Genomic DNA, 24961 nt, shown 5'->3' with positions numbered 1-24961 from the left:
ATTCTGCTGAAGAAATTCGGCGAAACCCTCACGGGAGGGGCATTAACCTGGTACTCGCAACTGCCAGCTCGTTCTATCGAAACCTTCAAGGAAATGGACGATAAGTTCGTGACAGCCCATGTCGGGGCCAAGAAGGCCGAGGCAAGAGTGAATGATATTTTTGCTATCAAACAATCCTCGAGAGAAGGACTGAGGGACTTCCTCACCAGTTTCAACCGAGTGAGGATGACTTTGCCCAATGTATCAGAAGGAATGGCGGTAGTCGCTTTTCAAAACGGTCTGAAAAGAAATGGTTCAAGAGCGGCAAGAAAATTATTAAGTCGTCTTATGAAATACCCCCCAACAACTTGGGACGAAATACATAATGCATATTGTGCCGAAGTTCGAGCAGACAAAGATAACCTCAATGGGCTGACTCATTAACTGACCTCGGTACAAGCAGAATCCAAAAAAGATTGGATAAGTGATGTCAGAAGAGATCCAGCGGCCTCACGGCCAAACCGGGAATGACATCTTCCATATGTCAGAACTACCGATGTATGCTCACCTCGCCATGAAGAAGGCACACCCCGATCAAGAACAGGGACTCACCGGAATGAAATAGGTATGCCCCATTTACTATCCGCTCACAATTTTTGCATGTCACCTACAGAGATCGTCTACGCCTTGGAGAAGCTCGGACCAAAGGTTAAGTGGCCACAAAAGATGAGGTCGGACCCGAATACCAGAAAATCAGACGCCCTCTGCGAGTTCCATCAAGAGCGAGGACACAAAACCGAAGATTGCTTCGCCCTAAGATAGGAGGTCACAAACATGCTGTGACAGGGACACCTCAAAGAGTTGCTGAGTGATCGGGGAAGGACCAACTTTGCCAGGGGACGCGAACATCATCAAGGGCCGCCAAAGCCGCCCTTGCCAGCTCGCACCATCCACATGATCATTGATGGTGGAGATGATGCTTCCATCAACAGCGTGAAGTTCACCACGACCCACAAGCTCAAACGGTTGATCACCCATGCACGGTATGACGAACTCGAAGAAAGTATCATCTTCGATAAGTCAGATACTAATGGTTTGGCACTCCCTCACTATGATGCTCTTGTTATTACTTTATGAATTCTGGATACCGACGTAAGACGAATTATGGTAGATGATGGGAGCGGCGCGTGTATTATCTATCCCCGAGTACTCGTACAAATGAAACTCGAGGACAAGATAGTACCACGCTGCATCACACTAACCGGCTTTAACAATGCAGTTCAACGAACATCTGGCGAGATCACACTCTCCTTCCTGGCAGGTGGCATAGCTCTGGAGACTATATTCCATATCATGGATCAGGACACGGCATATAACGCCATAATAGGGCGACTATGGATACACTCCATGAGAGCCATACCCTCCAGCTTGTACCAAGTCATCAAGTTCCCAACTCCATGGGGCATATTCAGCATACGCGGGGAACAATGCACATCCCAAGAGTGCTACCGCATCGCCCTAGACTGCACGGCCACCCAACAAATGAGAGATAAAGAGAAGGAAGCATAGCAATCAACAGGGTCGGGGTCGGTAGGCGACGACATCGAGGATGTCATTAGAGATCCCGATGTGGCCGAGGCCGCAGGATCGACCATAGAGGACCTCGACCTCGTTCAGCTAGACGTCAACGACCACAACAAGAAAGCTTACATCGGCTGCAAACTCCAAGAACTGGGTAAGTTTCACAAATTTCTAATTACTAACGCGAACTTATTTGCTTTTAGCCATGCAGATATGCCAGGTATCCCAAAGGAGATCGCCACACACAGATTGAACGTCGATCCACTCTACCCCCCGGTAAGGCACGTCCGACGTAAGTTCAATTCTGCAATCAATGACGCAGTGCGCGAAGAAGTGGAAAAATTATTTGAAAATGGCTCCGTCAGAGAGTCGAAGTACCCCTAATGGGTCGCCATCGCGGTCATGGTGAAAAATAATAATGGCAAGTGGCGGGTGTGCGTAGATTTCACCGACCTGAACAAATTTTGCCCCAAAGATTCATTTCCACCGCCTTATATCGACCAGCTCATCGATGCGACAGCCGGGCATGCATTGCTGAGTTTCTTGGATGCCTACTCGGGCTACAACCAGATCCTTATGGAGGAAGAGGACCATGAAAATACCACCTTCATCACCCACCAGGAGATGTACTGCTACAGGGTCATGCCTTTCGGATTGAAAAATGCGAGGGCAACTTACCAAAGGCTGGTAACGAAGATGTTCAAAGAACAACTCGGAAAAATGATAGAGGTATATATCGATGACATGCTGGTCAACTCCAAAAAGAAAGAAGATCACATCGACCATTTAAGAGAAGCCTTCAGCATACTCAGGCGATACGGCATGAAACTAAACCCCGAGAAATGTGCATTCGGCATGGCCTCAGGGAAATTCTTGGGTTTCCTAGTGTCGCAGTGGGGTATCGAGGTCAATCCCGACCAAATCAAGGCCATCGAGGGTATACCAGAGCACTTGACCACTAAAAAGCAAGTCCAGAAACTAACCGACCGTATCGCCGCTCTGTCAAGGTTCATCTCGTGATCATCCGATAAGTGCCACAAGTTCTTCGGCGTCCTCAAAAAGGAGAACGACCTCCAATGGACTCCTGAGTGTGTCCAAGCACTGAAGGAGTTAAATATGTACTTGTCCTCACCATCGTTTCTCTCAAAACCGGAACCAGGACAGCCTCTCCTCGTCTATCTCGCCGTGTCCGAAGTAGCTGTGAGCGCAGTCTTAGTCCAAGAAAATAATGGTACACAATCTCCCATCTATTACATTATCAAGACACTAGTCGACGCCGAGACGAGTTACCCCTATCTTGAAAAGCTGGCTCTGGCCTTAGTCGTAGCTTCACAGAAGCTTAAACCGTATTTCCAATGCCACCCCATTTTGGTCTCATGACTTTCCCCTTAAGAAGCATTTTACACAAACTCAAACTTTCGGGCAGATTGGCCAAATGGGTCATCGAACTAAGCGAGCACGATATTACATATCGACCGCTAACGACGATAAAGTCTCAGATCCTCACCGACTTTAGTGCGTACATACTGCCCGAAGTCGAAAAGGAAGTCGTTCATGCTTCTTCCCAAATACATGACCTCTGGGTCCTATACACCAACGGTGCATCTAACGTATCGGGGTCTGGGCTGGGACTCGTACTCGAAGTTCTAATAGGCGAAGTGATTCGCCAGTCCATAAAGTGCCCAGACATGACTAACAACGAGGCCGAGTATGAGGCCGTAACTACAAGACTAAGACTAGCACTCAAATACTGGGCAAAACGGCTAAGGTTGTGCTGCAATTCTCAGCCCGTGGTCAACCAGGTCAGAGGGACTTTCCAAATCAAGGAGCAAAGGTTACAAAAATACCAGACCGAAATCTGCAAACTACTACCCGAGTTCGACGAATGTCAGCTCGACCAGATTCCTCGAGCACAGAATACCGAGGCAGATGGCCTCGCCAAATTAACAGCAGCCACCAAAAACATCACAACCAGAGACCAAAATGTGGTTCACCTCCTCAACTCGTCGATAGACCAAATTGAGGTAAGAATCATAAACCTAACTTGGGACTGGCGCAACCTTATTATTACATATTTGCAGGACGGCATACTCCCCAATAATAAAAAAAGAGGCCAAGAAGCTGCTAATGCAAGCGGCTAGGTACAACATCATTCACAACGACCTGTACAAAAGGACATATGGCGGCCCCTGGCGAAATGCTTGGGCCCAAATTAGACGCGGCGCGTCCTTGAAGAAGTGCATGAAGGCCACTGTAGAGCTCACTCCGGCAATCGAGCTTTGGTCAGGTGCCTCATACGAGCAGGATACTACTGGCGCACAATGAAAAAGGAGGTTGTAGATCTCGTGAAAAAATGTGAGCAATGCCAGAAGTACGCCCCAATGATCCACCAAGCAGGCGAACACCTACACTCAATAACTTTCCCTTGGCCGTTCATCAAAAGGGGAATGGATATCATGGGCCCCCTCCTGGCCGGATGAGGTAACGTATACTTTATCTTGGTTCTAACTGATTATTTGTCTAAATGGATGGAAGTAGGATCATTCACTCAAATGCGCAAACTGAAAGTAATTGCCTTCATATGGAAGAACATCATATGTCGTTTCGGTCTCCCCAAAGAAATCAATTGCGACAACAAACCTCAATTTGCAGGAAAGAAAGTCACCGACTTTCTTGAAAAATGGCACATCAAAATAATATTGTCAACGCTCTACCACCCCGTGGGCAACGGGCAAGTGGAGGCCTCCAACAAGTCAATATTAAACATCATAAAGAAGAAACTCGAAGACTCCAAGGGATTGTGGCCGGAGATATTACCAGAAGTACTCTGGGCCTACCGAACAACGCCAAAAACGAGCACAGGGGAAATGTCATACTCGGTAATCTATAGGGTTGATGCAGTAATACCAGTCGAGGTTGGGGATCCCAGTCTAAGATACTTCCGCGAAAGCGGACCCCAGAACGATGATAGTAGAAGGCAGAAACTTGACGAAGTCGAAGAACGAAGAGATATGGCCTACATAAGAATGGTCGTCCAAAAGCAACAAGCAAAAAGTCACTATAACAAGAAGGCAAAGATCATGCCACTTAAAGTCAGGGACTACGTGCTTAAAGCTAAAACACAAGCAAGAAAAGACCCACGGGAAGGCAAAATAGGAACAAACTGGGATGGCCCCTACAAAATTGTGGCAACAACAAGCAAAGGGTCATTCACACTAGAAACAATAGAAGGAAAGCGACTACCAAACAACTGGAATATTACACACCTCAAGTACTTCAACTTTTAAAGGACGAGGTCCCCAAAGTCGCACTCTTTTTCCCTCACTCGAGTTTTGTCCCGATTGGGTTTTCTCGAGGAGGTTTTTAACGATGCGATGACGGGGATACTTCAGGATTGAAGTACGCACAAACAAAGACATTGGCCGACCAGTTCATTCCTTGATCCACGGCCTCAATTAATTAAAGGTTATATTCGATCTCGTTCGAATTAACACATAGTCAGCTCAGGGCCTCAATTAATTAAAGGTTACATTCGACCTCGTTCGAATTAACACCTATTCAGCCCATGAACTCAATTAATTAAAGGTTACATTCAACCTCGTTTGAATTAACACCTATTTGGCCTACGGCCTCAATTAATTAAAGGTTACATTCGATCTCATTAGAATTAGCACTTACCCGGCACATGGCCTCAATTAATTAAAGGTTACATTCGACCTCGTTCGAATTAGAACCTATTAGGCCCACGTCCTCAATTAATCAAAGGTTACATTCGACCTCGTTCGAATTAACACCTACTCGGCCCACGGCCTCAATTAATTAAAAGTTACATTCGACCTCGTTCGAATTAAGACCTACTCGGCCCACGACCTTAATTAATTAAAGGTTACATTCTACCTCGTTCTAATTAGCACCTATTCAGACCACGGGCTCAATTAATTAAAGGTTACATTCGACCTCATTCGAATTAACACCTACTCGGCCCACGGCCTCAATTAATTAAAAGTTACATTCGACCTCGTTCGAAATAAGACCTACTCGGCCCGAACAAACCTGAACAAAGAAAAAGAATCAGGTACGAATAACAACACTAACACTTCATACTTAGAATATTTTTTACAAAGGCTACACGCCTACAAAAAGTACACACAAGTCTGCGGCTAAACAAAAAAGAACAACTAATCACCGCCTACAGCTTGATCGCCTAGACCGTCTCCACCTATCTCCTCTCCATCACCAACGGGATATTCATCCTCATACCAGGAAACCCGTTTGATTTGATCCATGCTAGCATCCTCCCCGTCGTCGCCGGCTTCCGGTGTAGCGGGATCATAGCCACAAGCAAATTGAGATTTACATGACTTAGCATGAGCGTCCTTGAAGGCGGCTTCTGAAACAGCCATTGTCTTCATCAGATCCCTGAATATATCCAGCTGGGCCTCGGCGTGAATCCATTTCTTGTACAAATCCCGCGAAATATCAGAAAAGGCAGAAGTGCGGGATGAGGATGGATGAGCCAACAATTGCGCCTTCTCGGCCTCGAGAACTGCAACTCAATCACTAAGGCTCGAAGCTTCTTTCTCCAACTCCCCTATCCGCTCATCAAGTCGCTCCTCCCTGAGCCGGGCTGTCTCCAAAGCATTCTCCCGCTCAAAACGAAGAACGTGGATCGCGATCGTGAAAGCCTCCGCCTTTCTCGCAGCCGACAACTAATCCAACTTTGCCTTCTCTAAGCCCGCCTCCTTATCAGCAACCTCGCCACTCAGAGCGTCCACTTTGAGTTGACACTCCTCGAGCTCGGCGCGCAATGAAACCACCTGGGCTTGAAGATCGGCGCATTGAGCCTCAGCCCCCTTGCTCACCTCGAGTTATTCTTCTTTGTCCCTTAACGCCCCCTCGAGTTTGATGCATTTTCTGATGACCCTCACCAACTCGTCATCCTTCTCCTTCAGTTCGTCGTGGAGAGCCTGGAAATTGCTGCTCCCACCAAGACGTCTACAAAGCTCACAGTGTTTATCACGGTACTCGCGATACTTCCGCTCCATCTTTTGAAAAATGGCCTTATGCCTCTCCTCCCGCCGGGCACTCACGGTCTCCAAAATCACGGTCTAAAAGAAATACAGAAAACGAGGAATAAGAACGAAACTGAGCTCAACAAGAAAAAAGAACAAAAAAAATCAAAAGGCTTACCCTAAGAGCGAGGTCGGCTATACTCCTCGACAAAGTAGCATCCTTCAGTTTCTCAAGGGTTTTACCCTCCACATCGGAACAGATGGGACCAAGAGAAGGGACCACGTCCTCGGTATTCACCAGCAAATCCCGGTCCAAGGGGATCGTAATGGTCCGCGTGGTCCCCTCCAATCTCACCTCAAGCCGGGTAAGCCCTTCCCTCATCATCCTCACCTCCTCAGCATCCATATCGGAGCCCGTCTTGTAACCTTCTTCGGCTATTCTTTTCCCCTTTGTGTCAACCCAGGAAGAAGGATCCTCGACTAGTAGTGAGGCCGATGGCTCATCCTACCGCAAGGTGTTAGGGACTCTCGCCTACGGCCCCTCAAAATCCATCACGACCTCAGGGAGAGACGTACCCTCATCGGCCCCCAATGATGGCGGAATCATGGGCGGTGACTCGGCGTCGTCTCCAAGATCTATGGTCGCCGTTTCTCGGATGACAAAATCCTCCATCACCGAGCTCCCCGCACGGACAACTCTTTCGCCGACATCTACAGATCGCCTCTTATAGGGAAGCAAATTATCACCATTTGGCGACGATTCCTCTTCATCGTCATCGTCTATTAGATGATGCAGAGGAGAAGTTGAGAGTTCTGTGGCAGGCTTAGTCGATGACCGAGTAGACCTCACAGTGGCAGAAGGAACAGAAGTCGTTTTCCTTTTGCGGAACGCTAGAGTAGGAGCCTTCGACCTTTTTGAAGCCTCGGGCTGCAAAAGAAAAGTTAGAAGACTGTCACTTCCTGCACAAAATCATAACGAGCAGGCGACCATGAGGTCAAAACGGCATAGACAAAAGATAACAAATGTATAGATAAATACAGATAGACAAACTCACCGGTCGCTGAAGGTGATGGCCCAAATGTTTTGATAAACGTTGCCCATTCATGAATCCCCATTGTGAGAGGAAAGACCTGGCTGACCCAGTCGTAAATGTACGCAACCAAAGGAGGGGACAAAGTCTCGACTGCAAGGAAAAGATGGAATGTTAGACTACGATTAAAACGGGCAAAACAAACGCTTGGCAAGAGATACTTACGGGCATAATTCCAAGCCTCAGGGAATCCGCTCGCGTTGGCCACCACGTCCTTGGTCTTGACGAAGAAGTAGCTGAGCCAGAACTGATGATTTATTTTGTCGTCCATCTTCACTACCAAACTTTTACTTCCTCGGTAACGAAGATGCAGCATCATCCCCCTATAGAAACTAGGGGCGAAGAGGTGCATCAGGTGGTGAAGAGAGATCCCACGGCCAGCCAACTACGCATATTTCGTCAACATGCGGATAAGTTTGTAGATGTAAGGGGAGAGTTGGGCCGAGCAGACGCCGTAGTAGAGACACAATTCCTCCGCCAATGGGAGAAGAGGAAAAAAATAGCCTACATAGAATGGATACGCATAGAACGTGCAATACCCTGGGCGGTGTATCTGTACCACGTAGCATCCCACCGAAACCAAATCGATGTGAGTCATAATTTGAACTTTGCCCTAAATTCAGCGAGATCGACCTCATTCATCACCGATTCCAAGGCCTCAAAGTCGTCTTCAGGTAACTTTGAAAAGTAAAATCTAGTCTTTTCACTACGAGGAATTATTTCCTCCACCGTAGGAAATCTATCATCCTCAAGGGCAACAGAAACACCCTCGCTGTGAGGGGGGCATACGTACCGCCAAGGGGATAAGGTTAGTCTCCATACCGGAGCCAGAGGGTGCGTTAACCATATTCTTGAAGGAGGATGTTTTAAGAATAGGAGTTGGAAGCAACGAAGATCGCTGGAATCAGGAGAGTGGACACACAACGACGAAGCAAAAAGAAAACTAGGGTTCAATATGGATAATGAAGGAAAGAAACACAGGGGATTCGATATTAGGAGAATGCAAAACAAATACAAATGTCCTCAGATCCCTATTTATAAGAGTTCAAGCACCAAGACCGAGAACTCAGGCCATCATTATCTAGCGCAGGTATCGAAACGGCAGAGGCGCAAGAAACAACGCAAAGCGTTGGAAAAATGCGTCATAATGACGCATGATGTCATGATGTCATTCTGAAACAGTGCATCCCCAAAGTTTGCAACTCACGAAAAGTCATGTTGCCACCTCGTCTAAAGCGTTATTACCCAACTTGCTCGCCCAATTTCGTTAACTACGACAAACAGAGTCCGCTCATCAAGGTCATCCGAGCTCGGCCTTAATAAGCGGAGGGACTAACTGTATGGGCCAAAATATGTCTTCATAATATTTAGCATAATATGGCATTAAAAAAAAGTTATCGGTCGAGCTCTCTCAAAACGCAACGAAGTCAATGGCCGAGGTACCGACATGAGCCGTGGTCAAGATATCGACAGAGATCGCAGTCAAGAAGTCAACAATGGTCGAGGTCAAGATTGGCTATCGATGATAAGGCTTGTAACGGCTAATTTGTCAGGATAGGGTACTGAAAGAAAATATTCTAGTGAATATTTCCTGTATTTGTACTATTAGGGTTTCCTAGGAAAAAGGCCCCAGATATATAGAAAGAAGAGACAATGATAGATGCATGTAATATTGATTGTGATAAGAACACTTTTGAGAAGATGACTCTCTCTCGGGCAAAAAACACAAAGATTACCTTTTTACAAAGATTCTTATTCATATATTATTCCCCATCTTTTCATCAGATCTGAGGATTGTTCATGCGAATCTTGGATCTGTCTGTCATTCATCATTGTTAGGCAAAATATTCGTCTCATACATCCATTATTGGATGAATCATCCTCCTTATTTAATCAAATGCCATTTATTGACATTTATTGTTAGTTATATCATCCTTAATATTCTTGCTTTAAGAGTATTTTACATTTGTTGTCACCAATCATACACGGAATTTGTACTATCTACTATACGTTTTTGTACTTAATATCTAGAGTTATTACCCTTAGTTAAATTTAACCCCGTACTATGTGAATTTAATAGTTTAACCGGAGATTTTTTTTTTTTTTGGTCAAGCACGAACCAACCAGAACAAGGATTAACTTCCAATACAATCATGATTCTAGTTTAAAATTAGATACATCTCGAAGTTGAAAAATAGTTAGAGGATTTTACTACTTCCTCCGTCTAATATTATCAGTCGTGGTTACTAAAAATAGTTGTCTCAAATTATTTATCATTTTAGAAGTTCAATACAAAATTAATTATCTTTTTTCTTGTTTACCCTTAGTAATAATTATCCTTGAAGACTACAAACACATCAATTATGACTATCTTTGTTTAAATACCAATGAAAAAAGATTAAATATTAAGATATGAATAAGGGTAAAGTAGTAACAATCTCATTCTAATTAATTTTTTCTTAAGGTCGTGTACAAGAGAATATATTCTACGGCAAAGGTCCAAATATACCCATGTACTTTCGAAAATGGTCTAAGAATACCCCTCGTTATACTATTGGGTTATCTATACCCCTGAAGTCATACTTTGGGTTCAAAACTTCAAATATACCTCTCATTTAAACGGAGGGACGCGTGTCATCATCCTGTTGGTCAATTCTAAATATCTCCTAATTAATTAAAAAGACTCATTACCCATACCCGAAAAGCAATTTTCTAAAACATTTTTTTTTTGTAAAAACTGAAAGAAAAAAAAAGCTGAATTTCTTTTACTAAAAATTGAAATAAACGAAAATAATTTTTTTCCAATTTTTACAAAAAAACTGCTTTAAAAAAAATAAAAAATATTTTCTAAAATAATATTTTTGTAAAAACTAAAAAAAAACTGAAAAGTAATTTTCTAAAGCGTGTAAAAACTAGGAAAAAAAACTGAAATATTTTTAACTAAAAACTGGAGGGGGGGGAGAGAAAAAAAAAGAAAATATTTATTTTTTTCAGTTTTTACAAAAATATTACTTTAGAAAATTTCTTTTCACTTTTGTTTTTAGCTTTTACAAAAAAATTGCTTTAGAATTATTTTTCAGTTTTTTTTAAAAAAGCAATATTTTTCTAAAAACTGAAAAAAACTATTTTCGATTTTTTTAGTTTTTAATAAAAAAAAACATTAAGTTTTTTCCAGTTTATACAAAAATATTGTTTTAGAAAATTACTTTTCAGTTTTTTTTCAGTTTTTACAAAAACATTGTTTTAGAAAATATTTTTTAGTTTTTTTTAAAGCAGTATTTTTGTAAAAACTGGAAAAAAAATATTTTCGTTTTTTTTCAGTTTTTAGTAAAAAAAAAAAAATCAATTTTTTTCCAGTTTCTACAAAAAAATTACTTTAAAAAATTATTTTTTGGGTATGGGTAATGGGTCTTTTTAATTAATTAGGAGATATTTAGAATTGGCCAACGTGACGATGACACGTGTCCCTCCATTTAAATGAGGGGTATATTTAAACTCAAAGTATGACTGCAGGGGTATAGATAACCCAATAGTATAAGGGGGTATTTTTAGGCCATTTTTGAAAGTAAAAGATATATTTGGACCTTTGACGTTTATTCTATCAATTATGACTATCTTCTATATCACGCAAACGTTTTGCTACCAAGTACTAACTTTTATCTTTACTAGTTACTAGGCTGCTTTTTAATGTGTCATAAACTCAAGATTGGAAAAGCAAAGCTATCTTGTTGTACCTACGGTTAGGAAGATAGAAGCCAAGTTTGGTTAGGCAATACTGCCAAATATTCTTTATGTTCTAAATCATTTGACAATTTTTCTTATTTTAAGCGTTTAAAATATGTGGCACCGGCATTCATTCAATAACAAGTAATTGGGTGAAATTCAAAAATAGCCAGATTTATAAGTGATAATTTAAAAATAGTCATAATTTTAAAAGTAATCGAAATTTAGCCACTGTTTTTGTAAAGATAAATCTGAACAAAAACAGTGTTCAAAATCCGAAAAATATTCCAGCATAATATACTGGAGTTTCAGTATAATATACTGGACTTCCAGCATAATATACTGGAGTTCCAGCATAATATAATGGTCCAGCATAATATGTTGAAAGTTCATACACAAGTGCTCCAATCTCCATTATATTATGCTGGAACTTTCTGTGTGTTGGAATTCCAGCATAATATGCTGGAAGTTTATACAAGTTCATACACAGGTGCACCAATCTTCAGTATATTATGCTGGAACTTTCCGTGCTGCAACAAAATAGTGGCTATTTTTCAGCGACTATACAAACGCTGACTATTTTTTAATTATCAGTCCAAAAATTGGCTAGGTCATGCTATTTTTACTATTATCGGGAGAAATTCAAAAATAGCCAGGTTTACAAGTGGTCATTCAAAAATAGCCACAGTTTCAAAAGTCATCGAAATTTAGCCACTTTTCATGTAAAGATAAATCTGAACTAAAATACTGTTCAAAATCCGAAAAATACTCCAGCGTAATATACTAGAATTCCAGTATACTTTACTGGAACTCTAGTATATTATACTGGAGCCAGCAAAGTTTAACGGTCCAGCATAATATGCTAGAAGTTTATACACATGTGCACCGAACTCCAGTATATTATGCTGGACCGATCTCTGTTGCAGCAAAATAGTCTATTTTTTAATAACCAGTCCGAAAACTGACTAGCCCGTGCTATTTTAACCTATTATCTATTAAACTGCTTAATGGGCCAGAAAAAGTGTCCAAAGTGACATCAAACTTTACAAGCATAACCAGGCTGCAAGTAAATAATAGAAAATTTTACCTGTCTCAGCTAAATCTATAGTTATTAATGAATAATAACTATCTTTTAATTAAATTATTTTTCATAGTTACAATGAATTTTCAATTTACCCATCATAGTTATACTAAATACACGAAATTATTTCACTGTATAATCTTTTCTCTCAACCCTCTTTCTCTCTTCTCCCTTAACCCTCTTCCCTCTCTCTTCTCCCTCGGCAGCAGAGAAGTCACCGTCGGCCGTCTTCTCCGGCGGAGTTCTACGAAGCCCATCTAAACAGCCGCCTCTTTCTCTCTTTCCACGCATCACCACTCTCAGTTGTATACCCCATTCACCCTGAATCACCCTTAAATACCGTCGCCACCCACCATCATATCCAGATCTGAAATCACGAAGTTGCGATCAATCCATTACCCGCGGCGAAAACTATGGAGTAGGAAGTTCGGAGGTGTCACCGGATCTAGATTTAACGGAGATACCGGAATCCATGGCTTCTTCTCCTTCTTTGTATCTCACATATGAGTGTATTCATCTGACCTAAGACTTATTCCTCCACCACTACTTTTCACGCCGGAAAAAGAAGTCGCTTTTTCTTCTCCACTGCCTTTCACGTCGGAAAATCATTGTATAAATACATTGTATTTTGTATTTTCGTCAGAGATCTAAAGTGTATTTTGGATTTTCGTCGGAGATCCGACAAGGTTTGATTGTATTCTCCATTTTTAAATACAATGTATTTTGTATTCTCGTCAGAGATTTGACTATATACGTTATTTTTTAGTTAAATACTGTTTATTTTTAAAAGGATTTGAATGTATTCTTCATTTTTTTAGTGTAAATACAGTGGTATTTTGTATTTCGCCAGAGATCCGACTGGGTTTGATTGCATTATCCCTTTATAAATATAGTGTATTTGGTATTTTTGCCGGAGATTTGATCAGATTTGACTGTATTCTTCATTTCGTCATTTTTTAGTATAAATACATTCAAATACAGTCGAATATGTTCACCCTTGCCACATTAAATAAGGTCGGATACAACTGAACAGTATATTCAAATACACGCGGAAAAAAAATAAAAAATAAAAAATAAAAAATAAAAAAACACAGCTGAAGAGTATATTCAGATACAGAGAATTGTCCAAAACTAGCTAAAAAACGTAAATACATAAAATATAGCTACGAATTGTTAAAAGCTCCTTAAAAATAGTCATTTCTAAAGTTCCCCTAAATAATATGAAGGACCAATTTCTGCATGTATTCAATCAAATAGGAAAGTTGATAATATCAAGGACTACGTTTTCAAAAAATTTAGGCTAATATACAAGAATCAGTCTAGTAAATGCAGGCATAAGCAGAGACAATAATAAAACCAGCATATCACCGCTGACTGGAAACAAACTGTACAAATCAAAACTAAAAACCTGCTACTAATCATTTCTCCGTTACAGTTTCAGCTACTCCATGTCTAAATATTCCTTTTTTAACTTTAATGTACGCCACTATAAAGATTACAATGTCCCCTATGCAATCCCTATTTCAAGAGTTATTTTGAGCGTTTTCTGCTTTGTATTTTTGAAGCTCTTCCTGAGCACGGATCAGCCTACATATCAAGGAAATACAAGTTTCAATGCCAGCAGATATAATCTTCAATATAAGACACATGGCATTATTGGGTAATGATGATACCTCCCCTGCAAGTCAGTGATTTCACTAATCAATTCCTTTTCTTTGTCATGAGCAACCTCCAGCTACAAGAAACAGAGGAAGGGCATATACTTTATAGTGATACAGAAAAAAGATGCATAAGTCGCTTAAATGGTTCCGATTGCAAAATGTTGGAAAGACGAATGCGAACTCATACCAGCGATTTCTCCACTCCAGACGAATTTGATAGCATGCATCCAGCATCCACTGCAAGGTTGGCAGAAAAGATAAAGTGAAACCAACACAAAGGGATGCGATGTATAAAATTCAATATGAATTGATTGTTCATACCTGTAGAGTCTCCAAGGGCCACTTGCCTCATCAGTCTAAGAATACTCTCCTATTGAGGAAGAAAAAACGAAAAGAACCATTGGATAAACAAAACTGAAATATAATGCGTCATATTTGTAGATCCGTTCTTACCCTTTGAATAATATTTGCCTCTAAAATACTCTGCAACGTTGGAAAATGGGCTGGGGTAAGTAGATTTGATGGAGTAGCATCAGGTGGTAATGGTAGAGTAGCAGCCAGATTTTGTGGAATCACCTACATGATCCATCGCATTTTGTTTAAGAAGTTGTAATAGAAATTATTATTAAAAAGGAGACAAAGATGAAGAGATACAACTGTTACATAGCCACAGCAATATCTATTTAGTCGATGTTAGGTATAAATATAAGCTACATATTATCTGAAGAAAATAAAGAATTAGCTTACAAGCTAAGCATTTAATGAGCAAAAGAATATGTTCAGCCATTAGAAAAGGTATTTTAAAAAAATGAGGGAAACTAACCAGCATGCTCTGACTCTTTTGTAGCATTGGAGATGCACCTACCTGTAGGAAGAAATTAATTCTTGTGAGGCAGGTATATCAATATGTGTGTATGATATATATATATATATATATATATATATATATATATATATATATATATATATATATATATTGCAATTCAAAAAGCTAGTTGTGGTTGGTTATATGAATCCTCTGAATCTATTAGACTACTTTTATGTTGGCCATCAACTTACCATAACTGACCTCCTTTATCTGGGCCTAGGAATGGCTGTGCTTTGCAAAGCTACCATAGGTGGAGTATCTTAATGATATTGCAAGATGAAAACTAAACGGTATACATTCACCTTTTCCAAGTCGATATTCTCTGAGGTAACTTTGAAACGTCCTCTCTGCTGAACAACATGACCCTTAGTCTTCTCATCAAAATCTTCACTGCTAGCTGCTAAATACAGTCTTGATTTAGCAAGAAAATATTAAACCAAAAGAAAACAGAATATGCTAAAAAAAACTATTTCTTGAAGAAAACAAATCTACTGAAAATTATTTGTTAAGATCAAAAGGCCATGTAATATCACAATAACTTGCCTGGAGTTCTAGAATGTTTACTGATTACTTCAGCTGGCACATCATCTGCTGTTTGAAGAACAGAAGCCCCATTGCAACTGGATGCATTTTGGAGTTGACTTCTATCACTAATCACAAAGAGAAAGCAATTTTAGGGACTTGGAAAAAAAACATGGCACTACGTAAATAGTGGATTCTACAAGCTAGCTAAGCATGTTGACTAATTAAAAGTAAAAGGAAATCAAAAGTCAATTTAAGCAACTTAGATACCGATACACATTTAGATATCGATACCCTCCCCAGACCCCACTATGTAGAATTATACTGGGTATGTTGTATACACATTTCACAATGCACAAGCAAAACAAGATTAAGAAACAAAAATTGAAAACTTAAAGTAAATGGTGAGGGTTTCACTAGAATTCCATTCTTTTATATAGTTGATTCCCTTAACGAGAGGCTGGAGGTTTGGAGACAGGCCCTTGAGTCTAAGGGTTTCAAGTTGAGCAGGACTAAGACGGAATACTTGGAGCGCAAGTTTAGCGCGGAGTTGAAGGAAGCAGGCATGGAAGTGAGGCTTGAATCACAGGTCATCCCCAAGAGAGGTAGTTTCAAGTACCTTGGGTCGGTTATCCAGGGGAAGGGGAGATCAACGAGGATTTCACACACCGTATAGGGGTAGGGTGGATGAAATAGAGATTAGCATCTGGAGTCTTGTGTGACAGGAAAGTGCCACCGATACTCAAAGGTAAGTTTTATAGAGCGGTGGTTAGATCGGCCATATCGTATGGGGCTGAGTGTTGGCCAGTTAAGAACTCACATATCCAGAAGATGAAAGTAACATAAATGAGGATGTTGAGGTGGATGTGCTGGCACACTAGGATGGATAAGATTCGGAATGAGGATATTCGGGAGAAGGTGGGCATGGCTCTTATGGATGCCAAAATGCGGGAAGCGAGGCTCAGAAGGTTCGGGCACGTACGGAGGAGAAGTCTGGATGCCCTAGTAAGTAGGTGTGAGCGGTTGGTTTTGACAGGTACGAGAAGAGGTAGATGGCGGCCTAAGAAGTATTGGGGAGAGTTGATCAGACAGGACATGACGTGGCTTCATATTTCCGAGGACATGGCCCTTGATAGGAAGGTATGGAGGTCGCGCATTAGGGTTGTAGGTTAGAAGGTAGTTGAGCATTTTTTCTACTTCGTATCGGTGTGAGGCTAGTCTGATAGGGTTTTGTCTTCGACTACTAGTGGTTAATGTTGTGTTCACACTATTCTCCTGTTTTCATTGTGTCGGGCCTTATTTCTTGGTTATTGTTATTGTTTTTCATCTATTTTCTGGTTCTTATGATGCGGTCATTATTTCTTGGTTTTCTGTTGATGGTACTGATATAGTGTTTCTTTTTGTCGTCTTGAGCCGAGGGTCTTTCAGAAACAGCCTCTCTACCCCTCGGGTAGGGGTAAGTTTTGCGTACACACTACCCTCCCCGGACCCCACTTGTAGGATTTTACTGGGTTGTTGGTGTTGTATATAGTTGATTCCCTAAAATTCTATGAATTAATAAAGAACAAGCTTTAATCCAATGAATCAAACCAGAAGGCAGACCATGCTCCAGTTTAACAAGAAAGAGCAAATTTCAATGTAAAAAAATCTTTGATTAGGTTCCTCTTTCCTCGTGCAGTTTACCTAGCTGGGCTCACCTTTTGCTTTTTAGAAATTCTTGGCAGAATCTTCTGCTTCGTTATTCAACTAATATTATTCATAGTTGTTTCACTCCTCAACAAATAATTCCACATACTAAAATCTTCCTAATACAAGCTTGATGATGTCAATGGTCCATGGACGCCCAAAAGTAACAGCAAAAGAGTTGGGATTAATAAGGGTCCAAATGGAATATCAAATGTTCCAAAATGTAGACAGCTTCCAAATGAGGGAGGAAGCATTTTGAAAACTCACATTTCATTTCCTTTTAATCAAAGGATGAAGTTAATTATCACTTCCATCCACCAGAATAAAATCAAGCAGAGTACTATCTCCGTAACAAAACTAATTGATTAGCTAACAGCATAAATCGTCAAAGTATTTGCTTGGAGCAAGAAAGGCTAGTCAAAGAAAATGCTAAAACATATTGTGCACTAATGTTTCATGAGGGTAAAAGTCAAATGTAATTCAAACAGCAGCCCTATAAGTATATAGAAATACCTCAAAAAATGTCTAAAAGATTGAGCAAGTTATGTCATACCTCTGGCGAAAATTTATGGGCATGCCCTCAAACAATTTGGCATCAGCCACTTGTTCACCTTTTCCCACCAAATTCATTTCCATGCGATTCTCATAACATGGCGAAGAATTCTGTGAAATGTGAGGTTCATGAACTGAACTAGCAATGCTTAAATCATCATCAGATTTCTCGCACTTAGTTCTGAAAAGTTAAAAATAAAAATAAAAGGAATGTTTAGCTACTGATCCTAGCAAACATACCAATGTGCTCTTATTTAGCATAGCGAAAACATGATACAAGAGTAACGGTGAAACTCTAACATAGCATGGAGGACATACATGCTATAAGCCACATTCTGGTTGGCAGGTGAAGGAGGGGCAGATGGATTGTTACTGTCCTGTTGAGAGATGTATTATATTAGGAGAAACCCCAAATTGCAACATGTCATATAGAATAAAGTAAATCACGACATACAAAATCGGTAGCATCTGAATATTGACTTGAGAAGGAGAACTGATGCTGAAACTTGTGTAGCTGTTTCCCTGGAATGTCAAGCCCAGACAGTGCATTCGAACTCCCACTTTGGTCCTTGTCACCAATAATTTCCTCATCTGGAATCTAAAAGCAAAAAGATTTTGAAAAGATAAAAACACAATGCTTGGGAGTTGATTTTGTTTCACTTATTAAGAAATTTCCAATCTGGACAATCTAGACTGACTTCATCCTCTAACAAGTTTCACAAGGCGGAAATTTTTATCATTTGAAGAGGTCAAAAAAATCGAGCTTGAGAAACTACCCATTAACCAAGAACCTCTATTTGTATACATTGAGAAACTAGTACATGAATGAAAATACTGGGGTATGTGTGCATCAGAAAATTGATCTACGTACCAAAGAAGCCTGTGCCTTCAAATCTTCAAGGTTAAAGTTCCAGCTGCTAATTCCCCGTTTGTATTCATTCTGCACATAGTATTGAGTCACAGTAAGATCCAATTTGCAAAGATGAAAAGGGTTTTTAAAATGATGCACCAAAATGAAGGTCTGAAAATAGAAAATGAAGCAAAAAAAAAAATGAGAGGAAAAAAGTAAGAGAAACATGGCATGGAACAAGTTCTAAAACTTGTATCACTGCTTTAAGCATAATTCTCTTGTATGTTGCTTTCCTGCGAGATGAAGAATAATTTATTTTTATTTTTATTTTTTAAATGATAACAGGTTTCATTGATATATAGATAAATCTCAGCTCCAAGATAGTGCTGAGAGAAAAGGTCCCTAGTTACAAGACTTCCAAAAACTAAGAGATTGATGAACAAAAACAAGTGGTGAAAAACAAGTCTTGTGGCATTTACAAGGACCCGATGAGATCAACTAGGGAATCTGCATCTTGTACTAAAGCTTCTTTACACCAAAAGTGAAATAAAGATATCCAATTCATTTTAATCTTCTATTCAGGATTTGCTGAGTCTTCAAAATATTTGGAGTTCCTTTCCAACAAAATAAATTATTTATTTTCTCTTTTAAACTTGGAATAGGTATTCCAAAAAAATAAAAAATAAAACGAAATTTGCCTCGGGGTTTCCTGATCGAAGTTATCAAACAATTACCTCGGAGTTCAGAAATTTCCTGTAAGTTGACAATCCTAATAAATAAAGGAAGTTTACTTTCGCAATCGCACAAATGGAAGATTTGTTAGGATCTAAAAAGTCAATATTTTGTGACTGTTGAAAAGGCACTACCTTAATAAAAAAGCACAAGATATTTTCTGGTTAACTAAATAAATTCCCTCCAAAAGTACTGCTTTCTCTGGAACCTGCTAGTAACCTGTTTGTGCCTAAGCTCTTGAAATGACTTTCCTGTGTCCATCTTGTATATCAAACTTAAAAATAAACAGTGGATATATGACATATCAATTGGCATGAACTGGTGAGCCTAGTCGTATGAATTACTTGCCTCTGTTAAATCCTGTCTCCTTCTTGTTTGTCATATTTATTTTCCATAACTAAGCAATTTCAATAGAAAAACCATTATATTGCTTAATGCACGCTTAACGTAAACATGCAAGGTATTCATTATGTTATATAAAGCAATAAATTAAAAATAATATGTTATACAGATATCAAATCTCAGTTTTCTCATGAAATTGGTTATGACACAGCAAACCTGTGATATTTCTTCTTTCTGCCCATCTGGTATCTTCTTCTGTGCTAGCATGTCTTCTTCTTTCCTCTACAATTAGGTTAGAAAAAAAGTCTTTTTAGCATAGAAATGCTGAAGCAATATTATCATCTAGATTATCATGTGGTTCCAAAGAAGGAAAGCGTCAGATTGTGGCACGACAAATCACCTTCAATGCCTTCATGCGATCTCCAAGTGCTGGCAAACCCTCCAACAATGTTCTTGCTATATAATCATTGGACCTTGCTTGCTTAAAGAAAGGATGCTTCAGCAATTTTTTGGCAGAAGGTCGTTTTGAAGGATCTTTCACCAAGCAACTAGCAATCATTTGCTTAAAAGACTACAAAGGCAACAGAAGTGTAAACAGCGTGCCAATAACATTATCAGTTAATAATCAATGTTATCTAATTACCTTCGAGAACTTCTTATCCCTCTCATAGTCAAGGCCAGGGGGTGCATTTTGCAATGTCATTAGCAAGACCTAATAAGCACAAAATATGTAATGCATTAATATTTCATAATAAGGACTTCAAGAGAAGAAATATATCATGTCACTAACAATATTCACCTTCATCGGAGGATATTTTGAGAAAGGAGCATGTCCGTGAGCAAGCTCCAAAGCGGTTATGCCAAAGGACCAAATATCAGCTCTGTGGGTGAGAAATGAGAATGGATAAGAAGAAGAAAAAATGAAAAAGGGCACTTCCATCAGATAAAAGTACACATTCTGCACAGAAACATTACTTGAAATCATAACCATGCAATTGCTCCATGACCTCAGGTGCCATCCTGTAAAAGAAATCTAAATTATGGAAAAACATTACATGCAATATGAGCGAATCTTCATCAGTATTTTTAACATCTTAGTTTCTAGATGCACACTGTATGCATGCACTTATTGTCACATGTCCACAGTAGTTAGGACCACAATAGATCAAAAGTTCAAAGCTTATCAACCATCAAATAAATCATGAAAGCTAAGTAGATAAAACTCTACAAGCATTCTCTTTGGTTAGAGCATACCAACAAGGAGTTCCGACAAATGTGTTCCGCATACGTTGCCTATCACCTGAATCAAATAAATAAGCAGAGACACCAAAATCTCCCAACTTTATTCCACCTCGTGAATCAATGAGAATATTTCCAGCCTGCAATAACCACAGAAGTACGTCATAAACCTAGGCATGGTAATGGAAAAGTTAATGTTACTTAGCAACATTTGGGTGTTCATGCAGCTGATGCCTAATGTGAATAAGATTTGTCCTTTGTTATACTTACATGGGATCTTAAGTGGAACAGGAATGCTATAGTTTCTTGAAAGGAATCCATGTTCAAACCAGTGTTGTGAAAAGCGAGCGCTTCCTCGCTTAAAGCGAGAAGCGAAGCGACGCGAGCCATCGAACGCTTCTGTTAGCTGAAGCGTAGCAGGTTTAAAAAAGCGCTCGCTTCCCATTAAAAAGCGAGAAGCGCAGATGCGAAGCGATGCGTAAGAAGCGATCGTTTCTCTGTATTACAGGGCTGCCAACCTATTTAATTAAAAAAACTGTTCTTTTTTTAAAACATCATCAACGAGCAGCAACAGAGAAAGAAAGAGGCGACCTAGGGTTCAAGTTCTCTACACTTTTCAACTTCAAGATCATCAAGTTTGGTCCAAGTATGTGATTTCTTCTTCCTCCTCCTCCTTCTTCTTCTTCTTCTTCTTCTTCTTCTTCTTCTTCTTCTTCTTTTTCTTTCACTGTTTCAGCGTCCAAATAGCAGCGAAATGCTGGCGAATTTTTTTTCCCTTCAGTTTTTCTTTCTCATTCTTCTCCTCCTCTTCTTCTTCATTTTCTTGCACTGTTTTTTCATTTGAAATGCTGCCCAATTTTTTCGTGTCAGTTATACTTATACTGCCCTTCTTCTTATTTTCATATCCTTTATTCTTAGTTCTTATTGCCTTTTTTATGTGTTATGTAGTTGTTCTTTTAATGGCCTTCTTCTTAGGTGTTCTTAGTTTTTCGTTTCAGTTCTTTCTTATTTTAATATATATTTTTTTAAAATTCCGCTTCACTTCAAAAAAGCGAGCGCTTCGCTTCTCGCTTCTCGCTTTAAGCGAAAAGGGGCATGTCGCTTTTCCTCGCTTCACGCTCTTCACAACACTGGTTCAAACTCGAAAGAACAACAAATGACATTTACTACAACATTCAAACACATGTACGTATAGATCATGTCTAGTGAAGCAAGTTTCAATGAGAGTGCCAAGACAAACATCCTATTAATATCATTAAATCAAGACTTGTAAAGCTGAAACCTCATGAATGTGTATGTACTGTCATCCAACGTAAGAAGATCAGCCAATGCACGGAAATCAGTAATGGGTTTAAGTAACAATTGAACTTACTTTAACATCACGATGGATGAAGCCATGATGATGAAGATATTCCAAACCCTTTAGAACTTCCCGCAATACTGTTGCAATAACAGTCTCTTCAAACCCATCCTGATGAGCAGCCTTCAGAATGTGTAGACAGGAACCTCCAGCCATGTAAGGCATGACAACCCACAGGTTATGATCACTAACAAAGGAGCAGTGTGATTTAAGAACATTGGGATGATCAACTAGGACCATTGTTTGTGCTTCACGCGAGATGTTATTCTGGATATAAATAAGAAGAAGAATCAGCAATTTGCTTGATCCAATAATAAGATTATCATCAACCAAATCAAACAAAATGCACACTTAATTACTCCTTTCTCATAGATATCTAGTTTTATCCTTGCTACTAATAACCTAAGCTTCTATCAGCTAAAACTAGCAAGCATTGAAGTAAAATATTAATTCACTGCTTGAAACTACTTTCATTCATGGATAATTTACCGCGAAACAATCTATTGAATTGGTTTATAAAGCAGGTATAAGCTAATTGTTATGTCTCAGCTCTTTTCACAGAATGCTAGCATGTTGTATGAAATAAATAGTTAAATCAAAGGCACATATATACGGGAAGTTGATAACCAATCAATAAACAACATAGCACATGATAAGTTTTTTGAATAGGATCTCAGAAAGCGTGATTTCAATGTAAATAGTTAAATAGAAGAAGCGTACCAAATCGGAATTATCGCGTTCGAAGTCGAGGATTTTGATGGCAACGACCTCATTGAGAGGAATACATAAAGCACGATGAACCGAGGCACTCACTCCCTGCCCTACCTCCTCGTAAAGCGTGTAATGCTCCGGCCCAATCGGATATTTCTTCTTATCCATTGTCCAAAATCAGAAGAAAAAATATCCCAGAGAACAAAATCCTTCTGACTACTGAACGTCAAATAACACACAAATGCAGCTCGCCGGCGATCTACAGATCCTAATTCTACACAAACTCCTCTATCACAATCACAAAAAATCAAAATCAGGCGAATTTCAACTTTTATCAACAAACAGAGCCTTTAGAAGAAAAAAATGAGAAAGAAAACTCACGGGTATCAAGTTCAGATCCATGGACTAGAATTAAATAAACATACGGAAAAAGGCAAAATATGGTAACCAAAGCAACCGAAATTATGATATATAAAGAAAAAAAGGGAAAATTTAAAAAAGGAAACCTTTAAGTATCATATATCTGTATAATGATAATGATAAAGCAACGAGAAAAGAGAAAAAGAAAAGAGTGAGAAGAAAGGAAAGGGGAAGGGGAAGAGAAGGATTGTCTTCTCCGTTTTCTCGTGAGTGAGAGAAAGCGCGCCTATCGGATCGCCGCTCCAACAGGAAGGAGAAGCTTTTTTGTATTGCACAAATCCCGCCACTTGTTGTGTTAACACTCGACCTTTTCCCGCATGTTGGATATTTTTCCCGTATTCATGTACCCTGAGGGTACGATTTGGCCTTCTAATGGTACAACTACCTCAAGCGATTGATACGGGATTTTTTTAGATTTATTTCGAATGGATGTCACGTGAGAAGCGCGTGCCTTCTGTTTTCAATATACAGCTCAGTGATGGCCATTACGAGGATTAAATATATAGCTCGGATTGTCTTTTAACATAATAATAATAATTGCCCACAAAGTCTTCAGATTACATTTCGATTACACAGGAGATTGAGCTGTAATACTACCATATTCATTCGACAGGAATACATCATAATCGCATTAATTTATATGCACTTCGATTATTTTATCGTTCTGTTAGATAAATTTCAAGTAATTATTCACGTCAAGATACCAAGACTTACGACTAGATTGTATTTGTTGGATTCAATCTATAGTTCTCTGCGATCTTTGTTTTTCTTTGTCTAACGATACTTTATTTTCTTATGATACGTAAATGAAACTATTTTAGAAAAATAATTTGTACGAGGAAAGATTACTAGGGAGGAATAAATAGTACTACTAGAAGATACCAGGGTGTCAACTTCATTATTCTTGTAGTTGTTTGATTGGGATCCTTAGAGATTTTTTGACTATCTTATTCAAAGTGTTTAAAAATGGTGCTAAAAAAAAAAAAAAGGAACAACTATAAAGCAAAAGTGAACAATTTTGATCAGTCAAATGATGCACATGAACAAATCATATTTACTCCACGTGGGACAATGTGTTACTAACTATTTTATTTGAGAAAGAAATAATTTTTGCAAAAGCGAAAAAATATGAAAAAATGATATTGTATAGTCGCTTTCAAAATAATAGTCGAAAAATATAATTTTTTTATATACATATACATTTATGTATTTTATATACAAAATTTATATAAATTTTGTATACTTTTGCGGCTACAAAATATAAATAGTTTCGGCCGTGGCTCAAAATGATCTTTGCCCAAAAACTTTTCTTTCTTATTCTTCAAGATTTTCCCGCAAACACCGTTATTCAAGTCTTCATTCGTTCATGGTCTATGTAGAAAGACTTAATTAAAGAAGACACAATTGAATAATTTTCAACTAACTTTCTTCGTTCACTGTGTACCTATTTATACAATTTACCAGTTGAGAGAATAAAATAATAAAGAAAGAATCCTATACAAGTGTCTAAATAGTATTGGCCAAAAGCATAACAAAATAACTAACTATGGA

The 24961-nt window shown here is 39.2% G+C and overlaps 2 protein-coding genes across 3 annotated transcripts; one reads left to right on the top strand and one right to left on the bottom strand.

Annotated features, from left to right (window-relative positions):
• The first annotated feature begins 4427 nt into the window (after positions 1–4427).
• LOC138908532 (uncharacterized) lies at positions 4428–4847 on the top strand. Its single transcript, XM_070199209.1, has one exon. It carries the CDS (start codon positions 4428–4430, stop codon positions 4845–4847), a length of 420 nt encoding a protein of 139 aa, XP_070055310.1.
• Positions 4848–13683: 8836 nt separating this feature from the next.
• On the bottom strand, positions 13684–23699 carry LOC104108367 (serine/threonine-protein kinase BLUS1). 2 transcript variants are annotated; one of them, XM_070197662.1, is made up of 21 exons: positions 23372–23699; positions 23000–23278; positions 22292–22546; positions 20935–21059; positions 20656–20700; positions 20480–20561; positions 20324–20392; positions 20081–20251; positions 19897–19962; positions 18628–18696; positions 18211–18354; positions 18075–18133; positions 17758–17937; positions 15536–15646; positions 15299–15389; positions 14952–14993; positions 14582–14704; positions 14450–14498; positions 14316–14365; positions 14141–14202; positions 13684–14054 (listed from the first exon to the last, which is right to left on the bottom strand). In XM_070197662.1, exons 2-21 carry the CDS (start codon positions 23156–23158, stop codon positions 13991–13993), a joined length of 2016 nt encoding a protein of 671 aa, XP_070053763.1. In that variant the 5' UTR covers positions 23159–23278; positions 23372–23699; the 3' UTR covers positions 13684–13990. The 2 variants fall into 2 exon arrangements, with proteins under 2 accessions (XP_070053763.1, XP_070053764.1); XM_070197663.1 differs by lacking the exons at positions 22292–22546; positions 23000–23278; positions 23372–23699 and having other exon boundaries at positions 20656–20713.
• Between the last annotated feature and the right edge of the window lie 1262 nt (positions 23700–24961).

This window comes from Nicotiana tomentosiformis, chromosome 3 (assembly GCF_000390325.3).
Source record: "Nicotiana tomentosiformis chromosome 3, ASM39032v3, whole genome shotgun sequence".
Classification (NCBI taxonomy): domain Eukaryota; kingdom Viridiplantae; phylum Streptophyta; class Magnoliopsida; order Solanales; family Solanaceae; genus Nicotiana; species Nicotiana tomentosiformis.
Note: the sequence above shows the minus strand (reverse complement) of the source record. Positions and strands in the feature narration are given on the sequence as shown.

Excerpts from the sequence above, each read along its gene's own strand:
- LOC138908532 (XM_070199209.1), top strand. The coding sequence starts at position 4,428 with ATGTCATACTCGGTAATCTATAGGGTTGATGCAGTAATACCAGTCGAG.
- LOC104108367 (XM_070197662.1), bottom strand. The coding sequence starts at position 23,158 with ATGGATAAGAAGAAATATCCGATTGGGCCGGAGCATTACACGCTTTAC. Across the intron at positions 15,647-17,757 it reads CCCATAAATTTTCGCCAGAG|TGATAGAAGTCAACTCCAAA; the intron begins GTATGACATAAC and ends CTTTGTGATTAG. Across the intron at positions 14,055-14,140 it reads ATCACTGACTTGCAGGGGAG|GCTGATCCGTGCTCAGGAAG; the intron begins GTATCATCATTA and ends CTTGATATGTAG.